Source organism: Aspergillus caelatus, assembly GCF_009193585.1.
Source record: "Aspergillus caelatus strain CBS 763.97 unplaced genomic scaffold BDV27scaffold_120, whole genome shotgun sequence".
NCBI lineage: Eukaryota > Fungi > Ascomycota > Eurotiomycetes > Eurotiales > Aspergillaceae > Aspergillus > Aspergillus caelatus.
The window spans coordinates 27247-51128 of NW_022475383.1; the positions used below are offsets into that span (position 1 = coordinate 27247).

Consider the following 23882-nt stretch of genomic DNA (forward strand, 5'->3'; position numbering starts at 1 on the left):
CCATGCACTGTATTCGGAAGTAGTGTCTATACTTGAACTCCCATTATTGATTACGAACCCTCGGTTTGATCAGCAGAGTGCAGCACTGCTAGAGATTGTGACATTAATAAATTTAGACCCGGCATTGCAGAATACAGAGTAGACGTGTTATAAGTCTGGAGTATGTTGACTCAAACTAGGACCCATTCGTGTACGTAATCGATTGCTTCTTATTCAAATAGTCTTAGAATATGTCAGGATGTGGTTCTCTTGGCTGTTCAGCCGTTCCGGGGTGGTCATGAACAATCGTGGTAACTTCGTCTCCTCATACCTAGCTCCACGGATTATCATCTGCGCAATGGCCTGTGCTGAGAGGAAGACCTGCGGCATTCCATGGCCGTTAAAGCCGGCAATCACCAACTGGCAAGGTTTGTTGGGGATGTGTCCAATATGCGGCAAGGAGTCGGTGCTATAACCCATTACTATGTGCAAAAAGTCAGCACCAGCTTTTCAACCAAGTCACGAAAGAGCTATAATAAGAAGAGACGCACTTCCCGTCCACACTCGGTCGATATATGCCCCTGTGTCCTCCCAGCCGTGGAAGTGCCGTTGCATATAATTGTCAAAGTACCGCGCAGCAGACTCTATCAATCTGCTGTCATCTGTATTGTCGTACCACTCGCTGGAGTCATGGAAAAATGTGGACTTTCCCCCGCCAACGACAATACTGCCATCTGGTCGGGGAATCAGGTAATCATAATCCCAGGCATTGAAACGCAATGTGTAAGAGCAATTCAGCGGGGTTTTCGGCGGATTGGGCACCACAATCCGACTACAGACCCCTCGTACAGGGACAATCTTGTCTTTGTACTCGGGTGCGATGGCAGACGTATATGCATTACTGGCGAAAACAACCCATTCTGCGCGAATTGAACCTCGACCAGTCACGACAGTCCAACGACCATCAATATCAGGGGTTTCGGAGATGCGGAGCACGGGTGTTTGCGTTTGGAGGTTGACGCCAGCCGAGACAGTTCGCTCCAAGAGTTGAGTGATAAATTTATATGGCCAAAGTCGCCCTGTGCGACAGCGGAAGCAGCCCCGGGCGCCTTTCACTCCAGATACCTACGCAGGGGATGAGTATTCATTGGAATCTGCAGTGACTGGACTGGTACTCACGGATTCCGCAGTCTCTTTCGGAGTGAAATTAGCCTCTGTTGCTGTAAGGGCTCCCTGGGAAAGAAGAGATTCGTATCCCGTCTTGAGTTTGGCGCAATGATTATCGTCAAGCTGCACATCAATGACCTCGCCGAAGTCTAGGTCACAATCAATCTTCTCCTCTTCTACACAAGACTGAACCGCTGCCATATGCGCTAACTCGAAAGCGGCCACTTCTTCTGCTGCATCAATTCCATATTTATCTGCCAGGGTACTGATTTGGTAATATACATCAGGTTTCAGATGGCCACCTAAGGGGGTCAGATGTCAGAATCAGCATTTCATGAGTTGCCTAGATTTAGTTGTGACTTGCCATTGCGACCCGTAGCCCCCGAGCAAGCCTGACGGGCTTCCAGTATTACTATAGAAGGTTTATCAGCTGACGAGGATTGACTAAGGCGCATACAGTGGTAAGCAGTTGATACGCCTGCATATCCTGCCCCAACGATGACAATATCACTTGCATCAGGCAGCACCTCGGTTGAGCGATGACTATCGAGACAATGAAGCTCGGTGCGCCAGAATGAAGTCATGCCATTGTTGACAGGAAACGCTTCTGCCATGGTAGCAAGGAAATCGTTTTAGGATGAGATCGACAGTGTTTCAGTGTGTGCTTTGCTTTCCTGGTTTGGTACGCTCTGAAGGACTCCTTACATGTTCTGTTGTAGAAGTAAGGCTCGGGCACACACCCACTACTGCATGTATGCAAGTGCGGAGAAACCAATCAACGAACACTATGTTCTTGGGTAAAGGATAGACCATGACGAATCTCCGGTATGGCAGTTTATTCTCTATCATGAGGTATGTTATCAATTTACCACCCAATTGGTGGTAAACATTTACGCAGCGTGTGTAAGTGTGAGTTGATTCCTGAGAAGAAGACAGCAGGTAATCTTGTCAGAAAATTAAACCCTTGGAGGATCCTTGCTGCCCTGAGACGTACGGCACGTGTTCCATGTCCCGGTTTGAAGTAGCAGCAATACCACTGCAGTACTTGTAGTGTGACAAGTACTAGTAGTTCCATGCTTTAACTGGCACCTGGCAACATATCTCATTCTCGTACTCTACCAATCACCAGAAGTATTTACTACAACTAGTAGTTGTAGTACCGACTAGTAAAACTCGTGCTCCGTACGGGACCCATCCAGTTACGGGGCAGAAACCGTCAAATTTCTCCATATCTCCCCGTCCCCAGCCTACCCACCCGTCAATGTTACGCGTAGGCCACCTAGATAAATTACATACGAACATGACTTGCATTATCAGTATCAGTCAATAATACCCCGCGCTTGGGTTCGGCAATCTTACTTCACCGGATGGAAAGCAATCAATCAAAATCCTGGGAACCAAATAAAATTAATCTCGGTAGTAAGACTTTTTAGTCCCTGAAGTTTCTGACTATCTGCAGGGGGATCGATCGACCGATACTTCTAGTACCTAAAAATCATTGGATAGTGGATTAGATCCTTCAGGAACATCCATAATCCTCGATCCTTTATTGCTTTTCTTTCTCTGCTCTCCTCTCTCTCTTTTTCTGGTCTCTTTTTTGTATTCCTTTTGTTCCGTGGGTAAAGAAAAAAGACAGCCAATCATACTGTGCCCGGGTCAGACTTCCACAATATCTTTCATTTGCCTCAAAGAGTGAGTGGCAATCAAACGCCTCACTGTATCCACCAGCCTTTGGCACACAATAATCCACTCACATTCCCTTACGTGCGTTTTACAAGATCTGGTTGGTAAACTGCACTTTCCAGTTCCTAACTTAACAACCTCCCTTCATTCAGGCTTGACTGGTGGCTTGCGTCTTTTGGCTTACGACCCGGCCCTAAGCTTCTGGAACTGCAACCCGACTCAGGTTCTTATCGCCCGTCCGCATCAGAGCTAATTTTTTGATCCCCACCATTTTCCGAGGATTCACGCCCCTCGATTCGACTCTTTTTCATCCCTCTTAGGGTCCCCTTCAGCCAATCCTTTCCACAATCCTGCGCCTTCAGCAATCCCTGTCCGCTTGGACTTTGTCTCCCTCTCTTTGTGTACCTCTTGCTGCTTTTACATTTTACAAATTTTCTCCCTATTTACCCTGCAAATTTAAGGAACGTCGGCTTGCGACCTGTTGAAAATCGAATCCTCAGATCGACAGATAATGTCCGATTATACCGCTGATAAGTCTGCTGCAGACCAGCCCATCAATGGGTTCAAGCCGTTATCAAACGCGGACGGGTTCTCCTTGCCTACTACCGGGGATGACCTCTCACGTCTGAGCGCCCGTGGAGATTTTTCAATGGCCAACGGGATCCCCATGGAGGAGGTGGATGATGATGACGACGAAGAGGTCGACGAAGACTACGTTGCAGTTGACCATGACGATATTAACGAATTTCCTTACTGGCTCCGTCGCCCGCCTGTGCATCAACGCACAAAGTTGGACGAGTTGCATCCTTTTGTACAGGTCTTGACTGTGTCGAATGTGGATGACTGTGTCAACGTGGAGAGCGCGTTTCCCGAACAAGAGCGCTGTTCCCGAGAGAAGGTAAGGACATATTTTCTACCCTAACTTTACAATTTGTCGCCTGGCTGACTCGGCGTCAAAGTTTGTATATCGCTTGAACCGATGCCCCGAACTTTGCTTGGGCCTCTTCACACTCCCTGTCTTAGGAGAGGACCAGCCGAAGCCTCGCCCGACCTTGGTTGGACACATCGTTGCGACTCGCATTTCGACTCCGTTTGTGACCGACAAAGCTATGGAGCTCCCCGCGAAATGGCAAACCGAGCGCATGACTGTGGAGAACGGAGAGACCGTCGGCCATGACGAATATGGTAGCACGATTGCGATCCATTCCTTGGCTGTTTTGCCGGAGCATCAAGGCAAGCAGGTTGCCAGCACGTTGTTGAAGTCCTACATCAACAGGATCAGGGAAGCACAAATCGCCGAGCGTATTTCTATCATAGCCCATGATTACCTTGTGCCATTCTACGAATCTTTTGGATTCGAGAACCGTGGTCCTAGCAAGTGTCAGTTTGGCGGCGGCGGCTGGACAAATCTGGTGAGTGAAGCCTTTCTGAAACGTACCATTACACGCAGCCTGTAATTGACCAACTCTAGGTGTTGGAATTCATCGGAGAGTAAATTATCATCATGAAGGACGGTTATGATGGCAGCGAATGATGCTGTGCCTAGTTGACATGTCTTCCTCTTACCTGATCATTTTTCCTCTTGTCTCTTTTTTTCCCTTTGATTATATCTTCCTTTTCCACTTTTCTTTAGTTTCCCCTTTGTTGTTTTTGTTCACAATTCCCACGCGACATTTGACGCATGTTATGTTGAAACACTGGGTTTGGTCTTTTTACATGATGGGTTCAAGAGAAAAGCAACGGAGTTTGTCTGGGCTACGATGGTTCTGGGACAGATACCCCATGCTGATGACGACCATGAATAGGCGGCTAGTTTCAGGTCAGGGCAGGAATATTTGTGTATCATAGTCCCGCGGTAGTTCAATGTACATGATCATGATAGAGAGCAATTCAAGAGGGAAAAAACAATCAACAATCAAAATGAGTAGAAAGAAACGGCAGTAATACTGGTTACTATAGTAGTTATCTGGACGGGTCTCTTTTTTTCTCTCGGCTACCAGAAGGGAAAAACGTTCCCCACATTGCGACTCTCACCGCCCGTCAAAACTTTGCGCCGACCGCCCGGAATATTTTTTTTTTCTTTTTTGTTCAGGAAGTGCTTCGACTCGGAGACTTCAAAATCTTATCATCACCTCTGGGATATTCTTGAGAGTCGTATTCGGTACTTCTCAGGTTGCCCATCATGAAGACCACTTGGAAGGATGTGAGTTATTTTGGTTGCGCCAGAAATGCTGCCGTCATGCTCCAGAACTGTCAAACTGATAGAGTACTTTTTTTCAGATCGCTCCTGTGCCCACGAGCCAGGAATTTTTGGATGTCGTTCTCAGCCGTACGCAGAGACAGCTGCCGACTCAGATTCGCGCTGGCTTCAAGATCAGCCGTATCAGAGGTATTTAGCAATCCCCGGTCGTCAATTTCGGAACAAAGTGATTGTGATCCGAAATAACAAGATAAAATTCGGATTTTGCTGATACGAATTTTGCCCCCGCTGCTTAGGCTTTTATACCCGAAAGGTCAAATATACCCAAGAGACATTCTGCGAAAAGTTCCAGGCTATTCTAGATGGATTCCCCCGGCTCCAGGACATTCATCCTTTCCGTAGGTTTTTGGGCTTCAAATATTCTCCCGGTGCGATTGTCTAACAGTTACTAGACAAGGACTTGATGAACACACTTTACGATGCCGACCATTTTAGAATCGCTCTGGGTCAAGTTTCTACCGCCAAACATCTCATTGAGACTGTTTCCCGCGATTATGTCCGTCTCATCAAATATGCCCAGTCTCTGTTCCAGTGTAAGCAGCTGAAGCGCGCCGCCCTCGGTCGCATGGCCACCATTTGCAGACGTCTCAAAGACCCTCTGGTCTACCTCGAGCAAGTCCGTCAACATTTGGGCCGTTTGCCATCCATCGATCCTAACACCCGTACTCTCCTGATTTGCGGGTACCCCAACGTCGGAAAGTCCAGCTTTTTGCGCAGCATCACCAAGGCCGATGTTGACGTTCAGCCATATGCATTCACAACCAAGAGTTTGTTCGTTGGTCATTTCGACTACAAGTACTTGCGATTCCAAGCCATTGATACCCCCGGAATTCTGGACCACCCTTTGGAGGAGATGAACACCATTGAAATGCAATCCATTACCGCCATTGCCCATCTTCGCTCCGCGGTCATGTACTTTATGGATTTCTCTGAACAGTGTGGCTACTCTGTCGCCGACCAAATCAAGCTGTTCCACAGTATCCGCCCGCTATTTGCCAACAAGATCGTCTTCCTTGTCGTCAACAAGATTGATGTCAGACGCCCCGAGGATTTGGAACCCGAATACCAGGAAGAGCTCCAATCGATCCTCAAGTCTGGAGATGTGGAAATGTTGCAGTTGTCTTGCACCACTACTGAGGGTGTAACTAACGTGAAGAACGCCGCTTGCGACAAGCTACTGGCCGAGAGAGTGGCGCAGAAACTCAAGTCTGGAACAAACAGTTCTGGTACCCCCGGTGGACGTCTGGGCGATGTCCTGGCCCGTATCCATGTTGCACAGCCCATGGGTGGTGTCCAACGTGAAACCTTCATCCCTGAGGCCGTTAAGACCCTCCAGAAATACGACAAGGATGATCCTAACCGGAAGAAGTTGGAGAGGGATATTGAGGAGGAGAACGGTGGTGCTGGTGTTTACAACATTGACCTCAAGAAGACCTACGACTTGGCCGATGACGAATGGAAGCATGATAAGATTCCCGAAGTCTGGAACGGCAAGAACATCTACGATTTCGTGGATCCCGATATTGAGCAGAAATTGGCCGCCTTGGAGGAGGAGGAAGAGAAGCTGGAAGCCGACGGTTACTACGATTCTGATGAGAGCGTGGAAGATGCTGAGGATGCCGACACCCGCATGAAGGCAGACCTGATTCGCGAGAAGCGGGCTTTGATGCGCAACGATGCCAAGATGCGCAAATCTCTCAAGAACCGCGCACAAATCCCTCGCAGCGCCAAGGCTAAGTCGCTGTCCCAGATGGAGGATGCTCTCGAAGAGGCCGGCTACGATGTCGATGCTGCTTCCGCCCGTGCCCGCTCCAAGAGCCAAACCCGTGGACGTACCACTACTCGCGATGCCGATGGCGACGATGCGATGGATGTCGACATGTCCGACCCTCGCCAAGCCATTGCCAAGGCCAAGGGTCGTGCCCGTAGCCAGGCAGCAACCAACCGTCTCCTGGACGGTGTTACCGATACCACGGCTCGCAGCAAGGCCGAGCGTCTGAAGAAGCTGGGCCAGAAGAAGATGAACCGCATGGCAAGAGCAGGAGAAGCTGATCGCCACACTACTGCATCTCTCCCCAAGCACTTGGTATGTCATCACCGCGACCCTTTTTACCCCTGTCACTCATTCACTAACGTTGCCTCTAGTTCACCGGCAAGCGTACCATCGGCAAGACTCAACGTCGGTAAAGGCTTTGTCTTCAAGTGCCGAGTGCACGATGAGACAATGTCACCACCCCTTAATATATCTCATCTTCTACATGTCATGAACTGGGTGTCAAAAAACAGGGCGTCGGGGGTTATGTTTCTTCATGTTTTGATTGTTTGTTACAGTCAACGGTCTCTGGATGAATTATACTGCTGCGTAAATACCTGGGGTTGTTCCGACCCAACCGAATCAGCATTTATCGGCTTGGTTGATTTAAATATTTTGATGAACGCGAAGACGAAGATAGAAATAAAAATTGATCATTTTGCCTTGATTTACTTTCATTTAGTCACTTATTCGCGGTGTATCACTTACTAGAGGCTCAATGCATTTCTATTTGGCATTAGTACCCCCAGAGATATACAACTGTTCACCATAGATAACTTGTCCTATTAGTACTGGCATCTATATTGCCATACATTCGTAAAGATTTCATTTTGAGTGTTATACCCCTATCATAGGATGGCGCTCGCCGAGGATGAATAATAGTCTTTTACATTGAATAAGGAGCTATTTTTCATAGATTATATTATTTTTATTTCTCTTAAACTGCATAAGCTCGTAGGTTTTGCTTTGCTGATTTATCCACCCAAAACGCCAGTAGGTTCCTTAGTTCCAAAAGTCATGCCATATTCATGGCCCCTCAACATATGTACTCATGCATGCATGCATTCACATCGGTATATTCAGAGCAAACAAAAGAAGGAGAAGAGTTGCGCAACAACATTAAAAAAGGTTACAGAGGACGACCCAAAACACAAAAACGTTGTATCAATGCGTAAGCGACGGCCGTAGCTGGTTCATCAGACATGATACCATTTACTCGCGGATCTCGGTGGCGGGCTCGCTGTGCTCAGCCCGACCCTCCTGCTTGGGGGAAGCGGGGGGTCCGTGGAGGTCGCGAACGATGCCCTCCGGGGGCGTCCAGCTGGCACTCTTCCAGGGCTTGACGTGGAGAACATACATGGTGTCGACTTCCTCAAGGGTACGACCCTGGGTCTCGTTGACGAAGAAGAAGACGACAAGTACAGCGGCGAAGCAGCAGCCTGCGAAGACGTAACCGTAGGCGAAGTCGATGGCGCTGGAGATGAAGGGAGTGAAGAAAGAGATCAAAAAGTTCCAGGTCCAGTTGGCGGCAGTGGCAAGACCAATGCAGACAGCACGGTAGCGGGCAGGGTACATCTCACCACAGATAGCCCACACAATAGGACCCCAGGTGGTGGCAAAGCCGACGATGAAGAAGCAAGTGAACACAATCATAGCGGTACCAGCCTGAGGGGTGTTGGGAGGGTTCTCCAAGTCCAAGGCGAAGTGACCGATGGAGGCCCAGATCATGAAGCAGATGAACATCCAGGAGGCACCGACCATCAGACTGTTACGACGACCGAAGTGCTCAACAACATAGAGACCAGGAAGGGTCATGCCGAAGTTAACGGCACCCAGAATGATCTGGGTGACGTAGCTGTTGTTCAGACCGGTAGAAGTGAAGATGGTGTTACCGTAGTAGAAGAGGAAGTTGGCTCCAGTGAGCTGCTGCAGTGACTGCAATGCAATTCCCAGCATGACACGGTAGAACATACGGGGACCGGTGAAGACTTCGAAAATGCCAGCCTGTCCGGCAGCCTTCTCCTCCTCGAGCTTGTCCTTCATGTCCTTCATTTCCTGGGCGATGCACCGGTGGTTGGCGCTGACACCGTAAAGCTTGCACATAACCTCACGGGCTTCTTCGACACGACCGTTACGGTAGGCATAACGAGGAGACTCGGGAAGGAACAAAGTACCAACACCGAGGATCAAGGGCCAGGCGAAGCCGATGCCCATGGTGATACGCCAGGAAGCAGTACCGTTGATGGATTCGGTACCAAAGTTGACAAGATAAGAGATGAAGATACCGAAGGCAACAAACAGCTGGAAGGCGCTGACCATGGCACCACGGACCTGACGAGGAGCAGACTCACTCTGGTACATAGGGACGATGCTGGACAGAGCGCCGACACCCAGACCGGCCACCCAACGACCCATAGCAACTTGGACCCAGTTGTCGTCGGTAGCGATCTGGATGATGATACCAACCATGTGAATCACCGACCAGAAGGAGATAGAGTACTTGCGACCAATGCGATCGGCGATAGGGGCAGCGACGAGGGCGCCAATCATAGTACCAATGGACAACTGTAGCCACGTTAGTTTGATCCTCATTCGCATAGTCAAGTGTCGAATCTATGGACTTACCAAACCGACAATCAAACCATTACGCACATTGCTGAAAGCGTATGTTCCATCAGCATGTTGTTCCGCAAAGCGCATCTTGAAATCATTCATAGTCGTAAAGCCAGCAATTTGACCTGAGGTGAAAGTCAGCAAGAAGCATGGTAGATTCTCCACGAGGAAGTTGACATACCGGTCGAGTAACCGAAAATAAAGCCACCCATCGAGACACACAAACCCAGGATGAAGGACCGCCATGTCAGATACTTGACGGGGCTGTCGTCAAGCATGACATTATCCTTCTCCAAATTTGAGTCGGCTCTGACAGGGGTGGGAGTATCGGAGTGCTCCTGGTGTTCATGGTCGGCCTGGGGCTTGAGCCGGGCCATTAGATTAGAGACACCCATGGTGACGGATGGATTCCTCAGTGGTCGAACGAATCCTTAGAGAGGTTGATCAAGGGATGAAAGATGGGATGAGAAGAAAGAGAAGGAAACCGGGGAGGCAACGTGGGAAAGCTCAGAGATATATAACCCAGAGTCGGACCTTAATAACCGCATCATGGAATTGTTTTAGTGCGCTTAATGGAAAATTAAATAATAAAAAGGTTTTACATGAACGCTCCATACGTCGGCAAGACAAAACGTCGCCTCCATCCCAGGGATTGGAGGGCACCCCATTCTCGGGGTAGGGACCATGGCAAGAAAAACGGGGGCCCAGATCTCAAGGACCGAACCAGGAAGGATAGTCGCATGCTAGGGGGGCGGAGTGTGTTCTTGGATGCTTCGACAAAGACTCTTGGAGTGGGGAGACAGTGGGGATGTGCCTGGAGACGACCAAAAGAGTAAAGTTATCGTTGGCATGGATGGGTTGAGGTTCGTTGCCGGGCTCGCCGTCTGTTATCGTGAAAAGCGAGACTGAAAGAGAGTCTGGAATTCTACCAAAGTAGTCACGGGGACGTCATGTGCGTCTCATGATGGTCGGTTTGTTTGTTTTTGGTTTCTTTTTCATTTTTTTCTTAACCCAATTTCTAAAATTCAAGTTTGTAGTAGTATCTCGATTATTCTATGCCATTGTAGATACTACGTAGGTTTTCTTTTCCCGTGTTGTCTCACAGTGGTGGTGGTGGTGGTGGTGGTGATGGTGGTAGTAGTAGTAGTAGTAGTTGACTGACTCTATTTACACACTTAATTCCTTTCACACATACTTTTCAGGATTCACACACAAAATTACTCTGTTGGTTTGTGTACTGTGTGCAGGAGAATTTACGGGCAAATGTTTACATTTGACGATCCACTACATCCCTTGACTCCTTTCTCAACAGAGTTGTTTTAACGATGTTAACGAGGGCCCATTCGAATCTGCCTCACTCATTTTTCTTTTTCTTTTTCTTTTTTTTTTTTTTTAGCCCTGAATTAATTATAGCTCCCCTGAAGACACTCAGTACGTACTATGAGTAAAGTTTTCTGGTTCCGAGCTGGTACCAAGAGTCGTGGCAGATCTAAATGGATCCACTCCAAGAGAAAAAATTTTTCTGGGCGATCCCGAGTCGGGTAGTGAAAAGTAATAATGATGCCGACAAAGTTAACCTACGCAGCTTCCGAACTCTGTTCTAGTACTCTTGGACTCTTGGTAAAAAAAAATATATGTTTACGAAGGTCACAAATTCGAGTTTTAGTGAAAGGTAACATCATCTGACTGCGATACCTACAATAATGCCGAATGTATGTCTCCTGCTGTGTATGTATGTCATTGGAATCGTTCCGAAGCTATCGGTCGTCCGAGAAGTCGGCATCGTGAGCCGTCTGTGACTCGGTGTGCCGATTCGGTCAACTCGACGTCACATACGGAATAGTTTCGCCCTAACTTAGGAGAAAAAATTTTCTGCTGGTGCGTTCGACTGGTGGATCGTCACATCAAGGTACCTTGGCGTCCGACCCACTGTCGGATTTTCATCCAACCATTGTTGAGAAGTACAGACTTCAGTAGAGCCGATGTTGAATGGTGCAACTTTAGTCTCAACAAACAACGGCTCAGGTTTCCTAAATCTCCTGCGTTGACCGTGAGTCCCACTCGGAGGCTTGCCGAGCAAAATCTCTCAGACTTGACCATTTCGGCCTCCGGTGAAACCACGGCGTTACCCTACACGGGACACATCGGCATGCCGTACGGAAACAGGCCTTAATGGATTGAGTCTAGTTGGGAAAAGTCTGCATGCAGATCAACAGAAGTGGTTAACCTGTTTAGTAAGTCGGGCATCTAGGCGGCCCTCTTCGTGGTCAACTCACGGTGGTATGACAGTCACGGAAGTCATCATGCAACCTGAATCATGTGTCTGTATAGCCTTTTTTTTTTTTTTTTTTTGGCCTTCATGTCTCTTGATGGTCTTTACTTGTCCGTTGCTTCTTTTCCTTCCTTGTCTATATTGACGATCCTATAATCAGTAGATCATGAACCGGGACGTGCATTCTTGCTCGGCGGCAATACCATGGAAACCAACCGCTGTTCCTAGGATGACTTATGGCACCGCGAATTTTACTATTGGCGGGTTTTACGGGATGGCAAATGTGTTTTGCAGATATTTCGGCCTAGCGTCATAAGATACTTTGCATATTACTTTCCGTGGTAGAGTATCATAAAGAATTTTCGTAGTCAGGTTGTAGTTGTTGCACAGTACACCCGGAATATGACATCCATGATGCTACCAGCATGATATCAGACAGCACTATAGCACCATAATAGGCAAAATTGGAACTGCTGAGAAACAAATAGCCCTGTTTTCTGGCTATCAATAATGTATTATGTTATAGATGTAAGAAATAGTAAGCAATAGTAAGCATATTTGTGATACCAGAACATAACTGATTAAGCTATACACCAACCCTTGGGGCTGCAGACTTCCCCAGCATCTGTACTCCATATCATTCAAAGACATCGCGTGTTTCTCCAGACCCCAGCACTCCAGTATCTCGAGTTAAATCCCCAAACCTCCGGTTTCTGCGACACGTGGTACTCTAGACTCGGTCCTTGGGAAAAGTCATGGCGACGAGGTACAAAGACATTCACCGGAGGTGAGACTATAGCCCTATACAGTAACCGGTCACCAGCTCCACAACAGCTACATTTCAAGGCCTTTCGCTGGCATTTGATTGGTGGGTCGGTGGATTTACCTATCAGTAGCTGTATTAAAGTAGCTTAGCTTACACTATATCACTGGCTTACTCCCAGGGCAAAACATTCGGCTTTGTTTAGAAAAGTCGTACGACTTTCTCCCACAGTTCTAGCATGCCAAAGCCAATGCCAATGCTTGGGGTTCGAAAGGTATTAGGCCAATCTAACATTGTGCATAATTGCCGTCTGTGGCATGGTGATCATATTCACTTTCGATTAATACCTTGGTTCTGGACTCTTCTTCGCCACCCATGATGACACCAAGGATGGTGGATTTGTGATCCGGAATGTACTCAGTTAACACTAGTGATTATCCAGCTGTTGATTCTGACAGTTTCAACTTACACTTGCATTAAGGTTCCGAAGCAATGCAATGAAAGGAACTTCCACAAAGGTCATTGTGGCCGGCAATAACCTTAAATGTGGCTGTCAGGACCTTCGAAGTTAGGACCTAGAGAATCTAGCCTATTCCTGAGTAGACTCAAGCACCTCAGACATTCTATGTATGATAGACAACGTGATCAAACACTCGTTACCTCAGGCCACCCCAGGCTTTCATCACTACGTTCGGCCAATGCGACCCTATCTAAATACTACCCAAATTCTTTCATAAGAACGAATTAGGTATTCTGTAGGGTGCTCAGAATGACGTTCAGAGAAAATAACTACCTCGACTCATCCTCACATTCTTTTCTATGGGATGCAGTAGCAAAGAGCAAGCATGTTCTTGTCCGAAGGGAGCCTAGCGATCGATAGTCGAAACTATTTAGGTTGACATGGAAGATCTTCATGGTATTGAACTGACACACAGGTTGTGCTAGTCACAGTGGGACTATGCTTGTATGGCGAGCAATTTTTGTCGCATCTTGAAATGCCCTGGAACCCTGCGAAAGGTATATATGGTTGTTCCTCTGTCGAGTGCTCCACACCTTGCATCTCACATCACGATACTGAGGGAAGCATTATTCTCATGCAAAACGTATAGGCTGTTGTGGTCACTGGGCGCAGAATGTGGAGGCCAGAAAGCTCTATACCGCACTATTTCCTGTAGATCGAGGAACTAGCCGGTGACAGAAGTCTAACATGCCAACATCTTGTGACCTAGTCATGGGCACAAACAATAGTAATAGTCTCCAATGAAATATATTGTGTTTCTGACGTAGATTAAACTTCTACTAGTGTAATAATAAGATGACGTTTTTGCAGTCTCTTCACCCAAGATCATTCAGCGCTCAATCTCGTTCAACGAATTAACCTAATAGACATTGAAACTCATGTCATCATGCTGCCCTCCCTGCAGGATCAATCACACGATATAGTGCGACGAGCCTTTACAGCAACAAAATTCAAGGACGACATATACCTTCACCTAGGTGCTCTTCTTCGCCTTCTCGCGCTCGGCCTTGCGCAGAGCTCGCTTCCGGATTGACTCATGCATTCCCCGATTCTTAGAAGTAACAAACTTCCCCATGGTTCCAGCGATACAAGTTAAGAAGTAGGCCATCAAGCCATGGCTCCAGTAGGGCGACGAGCTGTAAGCGTAGAATGGAGATCCACCATTGCGGCCAATCTTGGACAATACCGACTTGACGAACGACCGGGGATCCGGGATTGTAGCGCTGGCCCGGCGAATCTTTGACATAGCAGAGGTGATGAGGTATGCCTGTACGAGCTCAACGGTGATACCGTGCTGCTCAAGTTCCGAGCCAAGAGCCGTCGACCATTGCTGCAGGAAGGCCTTGCTACCGGAGTAGGTGGCAAGAAGAGGAGTTGGGAGAAGGCCACCAAAGGATCCCATTGTCAGGATCAAACCACGTTTGCGCTGTATCATTCCCGGCACAATCAACTGAGTAGCACGCAGGGTTCCCATGCAATTGATAGTTATGATGTCCGTCATCTCCTCCTGGGAAGTCAATGCAAAAGGAGTGGGGATGTCGTGGCTCTTTCCAACATTGTTTACGAGAATGGCTACGTCCAGCTCATCCACCAGGGCCTTCAGCTTCTCATAGTCGCTATCTTCGTTGCGAGCAAAGTCCATAGCCAGAGTTTTGGTCTGGACGGAGGCGTACTTGGAGGTGATCTCATCGGACAACGTAGTCAGCTTCGAGGCAGTCCGGGAGACGAGAACGATGTTGAAACCAGCACGAGCAAGTTGGAGCGAGAATTCTTTGCCCAAACCATCCGAGGCACCTGTGACCACGGCCCAGCTACCCTTGGGGCCGAAAGAGCGAAGCTGGACATTAAAAGTTAATGCTGTGTTTGAGGCCTTTCTACTCAGAGTTCAGCCGCAACTTACCGACTTTCCAGGAAGAACAAACAGGCTGAGAAGAACTCTGACAAAAGTCAAAGCTCTGGAGGCGACAAACAAGCTTCCTGCCGCAAGAAGGAAATACGCGCTGACAGTCTGCCATCCGGGAGCAAGATTGAGCTCCAGGTTAGACAGACAAGTTGTATGCTTCGACAGGAAATCCATGATTGGCACCTTTTCCCCTTGACCCAGACAAATTGAGGTCCAACAATGGAAGAAAGGATTGGCTTTTGAGGGAGATTCCACGGCGGACGCGGAGATCGGAGTAAAGTTAGTGGAATTTAGTGAGAGTTGTTGTGCCAAGAAAAGAGCCTCGGCCCCCAACCATTGCTTGTGCTCTGCTTCCCCCAAGGTACTGCTATAGCTCTACTTGCATCACAGATCACTCCAATTAAAAGCAAGCTCCGTCAATTACTTGATATTCCCCCCGCCACGGCACACCTTTCAGTAGGCAATGGCTGCTATTCTCTCTTACTTGCCTCCTTTCGAGGGCTTTCTACCCAAGTGGCTTTTCCTGGTACGTCTCCTATTCCACGATTCCAAGCATCATATTAAGTTTTGATTCCCTCTAGGTCTCGGTGGTCTCTTCGGCAAACAGCATTCAAGCGTACCGATCGGACTCCTACGCTGCGGAGCTCTACAATGGACGATCCGCCGATGGTCGTCCGCTAACCAATCCCTTATCCTCTCGCACCTTTGGCACCTGGACTTTCCTCTCCGCCGTGATCCGAATGTACGCAGCTTACAACATCACGACCCCTGTGACATATGACCTTGCTATGTGGTCTTTTGGAATCGCCTTGGTACACTTTGTTGGCGAGTGGCTGGGTTTCGGTAGTGCCCAACTCAAGGGGCGTTTCGTGAGCCCTCTTATTGTTGCGTCATCGACTCTGGCTTGGATGTTGACGCAGAGAGAAAACTATCTCTCTGCCTAATCTTTTTACATGCGAGACGTTAACCTATACCTCAATGTATCCCTTCCATCTTTTTTTCTTTCGAGTTACTAGTCGATCGCATAAAACTTATCTACAGTCCTGGTTTTACCAGGAGGAAATTGAAAAGAATATTAGATACCCATGGCTAACAAAAGTTGTTTCTGTGCACCGTGACTCATTCAAGATACGAGATTATTCTACCCTACTCTGTGATATATTATCCGTCCAACTTCTTCCTGTACAGCTCTCCTCCGCAGTTCCTTAATCTTGCTGCCGCTTGCTCAGGGGTGATATCTCGCTGAGGCTCTCCCATCATCTCATAACTAGAGCTCAATCAGCCACCGGATGACAAAAAGTACGTAGGAGCTATAACTTACCCAACCAAAAACTTCCGCACAGTGGCGCTGCGCAACAAAGGAGGGTAGAAATGCAGGTGCAGATACGAAGACTCAATCTCCTCTTCAGTCCCATCGAGGGGTGCCTGATGGATACCCATGCTGTATGGGAAGTGCGTCTCGAACAAATTATCATAACGTCTGGTGACCTCCGCGATGGCCTCGGCCAACTGTGCCTTCTCGTTGGCGTTCAGGTCAACGAGCGCACGCTTGTGTTGTTTGCTAACAATCATGGTCTCGAATGGCCAAACTCCCCACCAGGGGCAGACAACCAGGAATGCTCCGTTCTCGAACACCACTCGCTCCTTCTTCTGGCTTTCGAGAGCCGCATAATCTTCCAACATGTGCTTGCCTCCGTGCTCTTTGCGGTATTTCTTAAGTTGTTCCAGCTCCATCGCTGGCTCTTCGGGTAGCGAGCTGGTGGTCCAGACTTGCCCATGGGGGTGAGGGTTCGAGCACCCCATAGCCGCGCCCTTGTTCTCAAAGATCTGCATATACCGATATTGCTCCTTGGGCTTGGCCAGATCAGCGGTGGAGGAGTTGGGGGGGAGGGTGGTCGCAGGGGCAAGAGCAGCCAACGGTGACTTGGGTGACAGGTGTGCACTGTAGATCTCAGTCCAAGCGTCAATGACAGGGGCAATCTCGGCCGGAGACAGATCTGCCAGGGTGAGGTTATGAGCTGCTGAGAAGGTGAGCACATAACATTTGCCAGTGACAGGCTCTGCCTTTAGGAAGAAAGATTCCAGATCTAAAGTTGATCGTGTACACGTTAGCGCTGTGACGTAGAACTACGTCTTTCGCTCTGGCTAATGTGGGAACGCACCGTCTGCATTTTCTGGGCTATATGGTGCTTGCTCCTCCTTGACAGCGCTGTAATCGTTGACGAAAACGAAAGTCTTTTCGTACTTGGGGTTCTCATCTCCTTGCGCGCGCTTGTTGCCTGGGCACAGATAGCAAGCAGGGTCATAGGTGGGCAGAGTAGTCTTGGAAGGGCTTTCTTGTGCTCCTCTGTTTACGGCGGAAGTTTAGCTCTCTAGAACTCTCAGGTTTGCTCATTCCTCATATTGTTGAGGGCACTCGTTACACCCAAAATCAAGGAAAAATTTTCTCTCAGGACTTACTGCCAAGGGCGCTTAGTTCTGTGGGGGGAGACTAAGATGGAAGAACCGCGGAGTGGGTTGTACCTCCGGTGGGAGATATCATCGAGAACGTTCTCGACCATGATTGTCGATTATTATGAAGCGCGCGCGTGCTGTGCGATGAATGAAAGGCAAGATACAAAGAGAAAAAGAGAGAAGAAAAGAGGGGAAGAAAAGGGTAGGAGAGAAAGTCAGCAAAGCTGAAGCGACGGCGGCGGGGCACATGGCCTGTTTCGCGGGGTCTCCGGAAAATTAATCGAGAACCCTTTCGGTACCGAACACACCGAGACCACCACGGGGAATTAATATAAAACTCGGCATGACGTCTGTTCGGGTAAATAACACTCACGTTCCTGGGAATGGCCTCAGCCCTATTTACAGCACAGTTTGTATCGCTATCTGAAATTGAATTGAATTGACTACATGCTTCCTCCACTGCCATCGGTTTGCCTTACAGGTGTAGATCGTTCAATCCTGTAGCTGTCCTCCATATATGCAGGAACAGCACCAACTACGGGATATTTGCTCTAGTGACCAACACATATCAATTATCCGCATTACATCAGATTGGTGGTTTAACTACGCAGAGTGGATAGGGTGCTCTTTTCTAGCGCTCTTTTCCCGTGCATATTCTGTCGCAGACGGGGTTGATATTAGCCGTTTTGTCTTGGCTAGCCCGAGCTTCTCACCGGCTGCCCGAGTGTCCTGAGTGAAATGAACCGGGCCGAGTAAGGATTGAGGTATTTTAGTTAGTAATAAGGCCCAGCATCGCGTCCAGGCTGACGTCAGGACCCGATTGGTTGGTCCCACGAGACGAGGGGCAACTGGTAGACTCTTATCGACATGGCTTATCAGCAATATCTGGGGAAATTCCAAGGGTACTCACTTCTCCATCATGTTAATCGTTTTACATTAAGCCTTCAAGGTTATTAATCTAATTATATCACTCATGATTGCCTCCCTACACCTCTTTAATGGAACAGATACCAGTAAATACGTAGTAGTTGTGCAGCCCTTACTGCTACTCCCCACGTTTCATCGCCAAAAGCATGGCCACTAATCGCTCGAGGCTCCACCTCTATTCCCTTCCAAATGAGGTATGATTGGGCTGACATCAAGTTACCTCTGAGCTAAGCCTTATCAAATGACGTTCAGGTGTTCGTTCAGATCCTATCCCCATTGCCAACCCACTCCCTTCTCCCCTTAACGACGGTGTCCCACCGGTTTTATGCTTTAATATTACGGATCCTACACTACCGAATTCTTGTCTCTGTATCCCTGAGCGAATATAACCTTATGCTCGACTGCTTAAATCCGAGCTCATATTCTACTGAACCCCACGTCTTTTGCAAATACCTCGGTACGGATGGTTTGAGTAACCAGTACGAAGGGAAGGGCTCATTGTACGAGAATATTGATACAGCACAGCAGCTAGGGAGACTCGGTTCCCTATATTCTAGATTTCGGCCCAGTGTGGTAGTAATGCAAAGTATCGGTGGAGCAAGGCGTTTCTCATCAGCGGGTAGGGCATCTGCAGGGAGATGTATTGTGCAACTCAATGCTGATTGTGTCGAAAGTCAACCAGGAGCAAGCGGACAGCTCAGTCGTGACACTTCCTATGCATCTAGAGGCATTCGAAAATTTCATCCAATTATGTATAGCCGTGAATGTAGTAGAAGTGATGTGGGGGAGTAATTTCCCTCTGGGAGCAGTGACAGTTGAAAACGGGGTTATTAGGTTATTTAGAGACTGGCTAAGGAACCATGCGAAACATTCCGGTCAGTCTTTTGAGTCCTCACCAGATTCGGAAGAATCCGATCATTCCGTCTGTTCGTCGACCAGCGAGGCCCCCTATCAGATGGTTTGGGTGGGTCAAAACAAGAACATTGGACTTAAGGTGCGGGTCAAGGAGAAGGATATTATGGACGAATATGCGAACAGGGCTTGGGGTGGACCAGTTCTTTCTTATCGTGATGAGGGGCAATCTGCTAGCTATGAATTGACTATAGAAGGTACGTCTATCTGTGCATCAACACCGCCAATATATCCTTCTTTTAATCTTTTATAATTCTAGAATTACATGTCCGTACTACACGTCTCTTTATGACACTGGAAAGGTCGTTAGAACACAGTTTCCCCAAAGTTGTGAACTTCACACGGAGCCGCGGATAGATTGTACACATTTCTGGGTCTTTATATATAACATTGTTATAACTTCCATGGAATATATATAACATTCAAATTTGCTTACAATATGCAACTGCCCGTCTCTCGAAAAAGTCTTGTTTAGAGTTTTTCTTTATCATATCTGTAGCCTATTTAAGCTGATGATTTCTACCCCGTGTATATGCCCAACCCATGTACTAGTATGTACATGCACGTCTGCACGTCTTCCGCAAGTACCTCGATCAATTCATATAGTTTCGTAAGCAGTTGATCCAGTACCTTTACGAGTTTTCACTGAATGCGACTTTTCTGAAGGGCGATCTATGTGTGTAGCGTACATGCTCCCGTGGTTGCTGGTACACCTCATTGCATAGACAGTTGCCTGAGAAACAGTTGCAATGAGGCTCATGAATGATAACCGGTGGAATACATGGAAAACAACTATGCAATAACACAAATTACATAATTGAGGCAATGACACTTAGTGATTCAAAGCGACATACTATTAAATGCTACATTAAACATGCTATTCCGCAATATCGGCACCGTTGCCTGGTAGTACTGTAGTTCGGCATCTTCTTCCGGAGGCGTTGTTGGTTCATCTCGCTTATTTTATCCCCACAGCGGATCCGCTTTTTGTCGGCACGGAATGCCGACTTTGCCGACTCGTCCATCCATTGTTGTCGAGTAAATCCCCACAGAGGTTTGCAATTAGTGATGAAAGTTCAAACGTCGGCATTATCTGGATAAGGTTCGAGATATGCAAAAATTGATACTACGTGTTTCTACGGAGTATGTACTATGTACGTGGACGGATAGTATTAAGAAATTGAAGTACGGTGTACATGGGTTAATATGCCCTGCCACTTATTAATTTCTACTGTTAAACGACGCTCCACTTGGCCAAGCGAGCTTGTCGCCCGTAGTGCCAGGAACCATCGGGCCGAAAGTCTTGTTCAACGGTGGCGGTTTCCAATCGCCTTTTTATTAGTGGTTCAGCTGAAAAATTTCAAGGGACAGAAGATATGGTTAAACGGGTATCTATGCTATCCAGGGGTTTAGAGGTCTGCATATCTAGATGGCGAAATGATTATGGATAATGAATATCTAGTGGCGTTAGTACTACCTACTCAATGCACCGTTTGACTGACACGTCGATCTAGTACGTGGTTTTATGCAAGGTAGATTAGATTACCTTTTTATCTTTCTTTAAATATAACCGAGGCATCTCTCGGTTGCTGTCCTAGGAAGTTCAATGAATTTTTTTGCTTACGTTTTTTTTTCTTTCTTTGTCTCCATGTTGTGCCTTCATATTCTCGTATTACATATTGCATAAATTAATCTTATTCCTTTAACTATTTGGGTGCCCGCCCATGACATTGGATTCTTAAGATCTACACTTTCCAATTCAAATTTTAAGAGTACACGAAGCATAACACAGCTGATAGTGCGATACTGCCTCATAAACGTTCCTCTATAAAATAAACATCTGGTGGGTCCATCACTAATATGTCGATCTCATGACATATGCATGTCTTTAAAGGAACAAACCGAGGCTGGAATGGGTAATAACTATTATTGACTGACAAGGATATCTAGTACCACAACGGGCATGACCGGTTTAGCCGGGGGCGGCGAGATGCCTCTATCCTCCAAGATCCCCTACTGGCGTTTAGTCCTCGACCAAAAGGTTGTTACACCTGAAGTGGTTAATTATCCCTATGCTGGATCAGGAACCGATGATGACCCTTACGTTGTCAGTTGGATCCCCAATGACCCGCGCAACCCAATGGAGTTCAGCGAGGTCCAGAAATGGTCCTATACTGTCTTAGTCTCCTTTGTCACCCTCACTGTCGCATTGGTTTCCTCTGCATACTCAGGCGGCATGGGCCAGATTGTCAAGGACTTTGACTGTGAACAGGAAGTTGCTATCCTCGGGATTTCTCTCTTTGTCTTGGGATTTGCCTTTGGGCCATTGATCTGGGCACCGATGAGTGAGACCTTCGGTCGTCGACATATCTTCACTAGCACATTCTTCCTCCTCACCGCGTTCAATGCGGGAGCTGCTGGATCTCAGAACATCCAAACCCTTATTATTCTACGGTTTCTCGCAGGATTTTTCGGATCATCACCTTTCGGAAATGCAGGAGGCACGATTGCAGATATGTTTCCGGCTGCAAAGCGTGGTATTGCGATCAGTCTCTTCGCTGCAGCACCGCTCTGCGGTCCTACGTTTGGCCCGGTGATTGGGGGTTTCCTCGGCTCTGCCGCGGGCTGGCGCTGGGTGGAAGGCTTTCTAGCGGCATTAGCAGGTGTTGTATGGCTGGCTATGTGCATATTACTGCCAGAGACATATGCTCCAGTCCTCCTGCGTCGCCGAGCTGAGAAACTTTCTGAATTGAGTGGTCAAGTCTACCGCAGTAAACTGGATATCGAACGAGGCAGAGCGACATTGACAAAGACATTGACCACGGCCCTCTCCCGCCCATGGCTTTTGCTTTTCAAAGAACCAATTGTGCTTCTGTTCTGTATCTATATGGCTATCATATATGGAACACTGTACATGTTGTTTGCAGCATATCCGATCGTGTTTCAGGAAGTCCGTGGCTGGAGTGAAGGTATTGGAGGCTTGGCTTTTATGGGCATTCTAGTGGGGATGATCATCGCAGTCGCCTGCACCTTTCCGGACAATTTCCGTTATGCTAAGCTGTGTGAGCAAACCACGGGTCGTCTTGCCCCCGAGGTCCGTCTTCCTCCCAGTATTGTTGGAGGAATCGCCCTGCCCATCGGCCTTTTCTGGTTCGCATGGACTAACTATCCAACCATCCACTGGATGGCCCCGGTTGCTGCGGGCGTACCGTTTGGCTTTGGACTAGTCTTGGTCTTCCTCAGTGTCTTCAACTATCTGATCGACGCCTACACGATTTATTCAGCCTCGGTCCTTGCAGCTAACTCAGCTCTTCGGTCCCTATTCGGCTTCGCCTTCCCTCTATTCACCACCTATATGTATCGCAATCTAGGCATTCACTGGGCTTCTTCCATTCCAGCTTTCTTAGCCGTGGCATGTGTACCATTCCCTATTCTGTTCTACATTTACGGGGCCCAGATCCGTAAGCGTTGTGTTTACGCTGCTGAGGCCGAGGCATTCATGCAGCGTCTCGCCGCCAAGCAGAATGCACCCCCGCCTCAAGAGCCAGCTCAAGAGAAAACGACAGTGGCTGAGAAAGCCGAGTCTGTCTATATGAGCAGTGATAGTGATGACTCCGACAGCCTTTCCACGATCCCATCCCAGGCTGCACTTGATCGACGAGGTTCTCGGGCTTCTAAGAAGTCTGGACACTCTTTGGGTCGCACAGCGACGCAGTATGAGGAAAATCCCTACGACATTGACCGTGTCAATACCCGCAACTCCGCCATTAGTGGTCGCGGACGAAAGGACTAGATGGAACAGCTGCATGCATTAGTCTTTTCTCGGAGGGCTTCTGATGCCCCATAATTGGCCTGGTCGATCGCCTGATCAAAGCAGGCGCCATATCAGCAATCGCTTACGGCCCATTTGCTTGGTTAATACCCGGAAGATATTGGGTGCCAAGCTTGAGTGTCGGTGGCCCATGGAACGGCGAGTTACATATACCCTATACCCGAGACAAGCGCTCGGTTACTCGAACCTGAAAGATAGTGCAGCTTTCGTTCCGGAGGTAAAAGTTATCACGCAGGAAGTGATATGTCCTCCTTGTGGAACGCATGCATAGTTGCAGATTACGAACGGTGAAGAAGAGGGGTCACTCCCTTCGTATCCAGAGTCGTACTATCTATGTATAGAGAATCAATGGAGAACAGCGGACTGGGCATGTATGCACATACATTGGTCTGATTCTCCACGGGTACTACACATGAATGTGAATAAACCTAATAGAAAGACCTATAATATTAATAATAAATTCATTCAATTCAGAAAAGACATCTACTCATCTGTGGCTGATTGCATCAAAATTGGATTGGATTACACGGATGAAGATCAGCTGACTATTCATACAAATTCTGTAGATTATGTCGGTTCCAATACTACTCGTACCTGCATACCTGTTTTTAAAAGAAAATTCCAGCATAGCACCTGTAGAAGGAAAGCATGCCTGGCGGATAGGCTTCTTTTTCGTATTGTTCCTTCCATCCCTTGCGCTGCTTAGCCCCTTGCCGATCTTGACCTCTTCACTTCAGCGCTTCACTTCTCTTCATCTTTTGACCAGTCCTTGATTCCTGATCTT

The 23882-nt window shown here is 47.9% G+C and overlaps 9 protein-coding genes across 9 annotated transcripts; 5 read left to right on the forward strand and 4 right to left on the reverse strand.

Moving 5' to 3' along the window:
- Positions 1-213: 213 nt before the first annotated feature.
- On the reverse strand, positions 214-1760 carry BDV27DRAFT_159025 (NAD(P)/FAD-dependent oxidoreductase; the record flags this gene model as incomplete). The annotated part of the gene is made up of 4 exons (XM_032072807.1): positions 214-461; positions 531-1104; positions 1159-1448; positions 1604-1760. The coding sequence occupies 4 exons, from the start codon at positions 1758-1760 to the stop codon at positions 214-216; spliced, it is 1269 nt and encodes a 422-aa protein (XP_031926269.1).
- Positions 1761-2709: 949 nt separating this feature from the next.
- BDV27DRAFT_130257 (polyamine acetyltransferase) lies at positions 2710-4741 on the forward strand. Its single transcript, XM_032067378.1, has 4 exons — positions 2710-2910; positions 2982-3727; positions 3789-4241; positions 4301-4741. Exons 2-4 carry the CDS (start codon positions 3341-3343, stop codon positions 4322-4324), a joined length of 864 nt encoding a protein of 287 aa, XP_031926270.1. The 5' UTR covers positions 2710-2910; positions 2982-3340; the 3' UTR covers positions 4325-4741.
- Positions 4742-4900: 159 nt separating this feature from the next.
- BDV27DRAFT_130260 (putative GTPase NOG1) lies at positions 4901-7537 on the forward strand. The gene is made up of 5 exons (XM_032067379.1): positions 4901-5032; positions 5110-5218; positions 5326-5427; positions 5482-7175; positions 7235-7537. Exons 1-5 carry the CDS (start codon positions 5012-5014, stop codon positions 7274-7276), a joined length of 1968 nt encoding a protein of 655 aa, XP_031926271.1. The 5' UTR covers positions 4901-5011; the 3' UTR covers positions 7277-7537.
- Positions 7538-7808: 271 nt separating this feature from the next.
- BDV27DRAFT_130261 (sugar porter family MFS transporter) lies at positions 7809-10436 on the reverse strand. Its single transcript, XM_032067380.1, has 3 exons — positions 9697-10436; positions 9528-9640; positions 7809-9467 (listed from the first exon to the last, which is right to left on the reverse strand). The coding sequence occupies exons 1-3, from the start codon at positions 9908-9910 to the stop codon at positions 8115-8117; spliced, it is 1680 nt and encodes a 559-aa protein (XP_031926272.1). The 5' UTR covers positions 9911-10436; the 3' UTR covers positions 7809-8114.
- A 3607-nt stretch (positions 10437-14043) lies between these two features.
- Positions 14044-15147, reverse strand: BDV27DRAFT_146311 (ketoreductase; the record flags this gene model as incomplete). Its single annotated transcript, XM_032070563.1, has 2 exons — positions 14044-14907; positions 14971-15147. The coding sequence occupies 2 exons, from the start codon at positions 15145-15147 to the stop codon at positions 14044-14046; spliced, it is 1041 nt and encodes a 346-aa protein (XP_031926273.1).
- Positions 15148-15338: 191 nt separating this feature from the next.
- BDV27DRAFT_10210 (Erg28 family protein) lies at positions 15339-16104 on the forward strand. The gene is made up of 2 exons (XM_032064296.1): positions 15339-15499; positions 15555-16104. Exons 1-2 carry the CDS (start codon positions 15437-15439, stop codon positions 15915-15917), a joined length of 426 nt encoding a protein of 141 aa, XP_031926274.1. The 5' UTR covers positions 15339-15436; the 3' UTR covers positions 15918-16104.
- BDV27DRAFT_10197 (UDP-glucose:hexose-1-phosphate uridylyltransferase) lies at positions 15945-17679 on the reverse strand. The gene is made up of 4 exons (XM_032064291.1): positions 17434-17679; positions 17136-17320; positions 16295-17060; positions 15945-16240 (listed from the first exon to the last, which is right to left on the reverse strand). The coding sequence occupies exons 1-4, from the start codon at positions 17532-17534 to the stop codon at positions 16135-16137; spliced, it is 1158 nt and encodes a 385-aa protein (XP_031926275.1). The 5' UTR covers positions 17535-17679; the 3' UTR covers positions 15945-16134.
- Positions 17680-18316: 637 nt separating this feature from the next.
- Positions 18317-19295, forward strand: BDV27DRAFT_10235 (F-box protein). The gene is made up of 2 exons (XM_032064302.1): positions 18317-18548; positions 18607-19295. The coding sequence occupies exons 1-2, from the start codon at positions 18501-18503 to the stop codon at positions 19144-19146; spliced, it is 588 nt and encodes a 195-aa protein (XP_031926276.1). The 5' UTR covers positions 18317-18500; the 3' UTR covers positions 19147-19295.
- Positions 19296-21229: 1934 nt separating this feature from the next.
- Positions 21230-23059, forward strand: BDV27DRAFT_159032 (MFS transporter; the record flags this gene model as incomplete). Its single annotated transcript, XM_032072808.1, has 1 exon — positions 21230-23059. The coding sequence occupies one exon, from the start codon at positions 21230-21232 to the stop codon at positions 23057-23059; it is 1830 nt and encodes a 609-aa protein (XP_031926277.1).
- Positions 23060-23882: the final 823 nt, after the last annotated feature.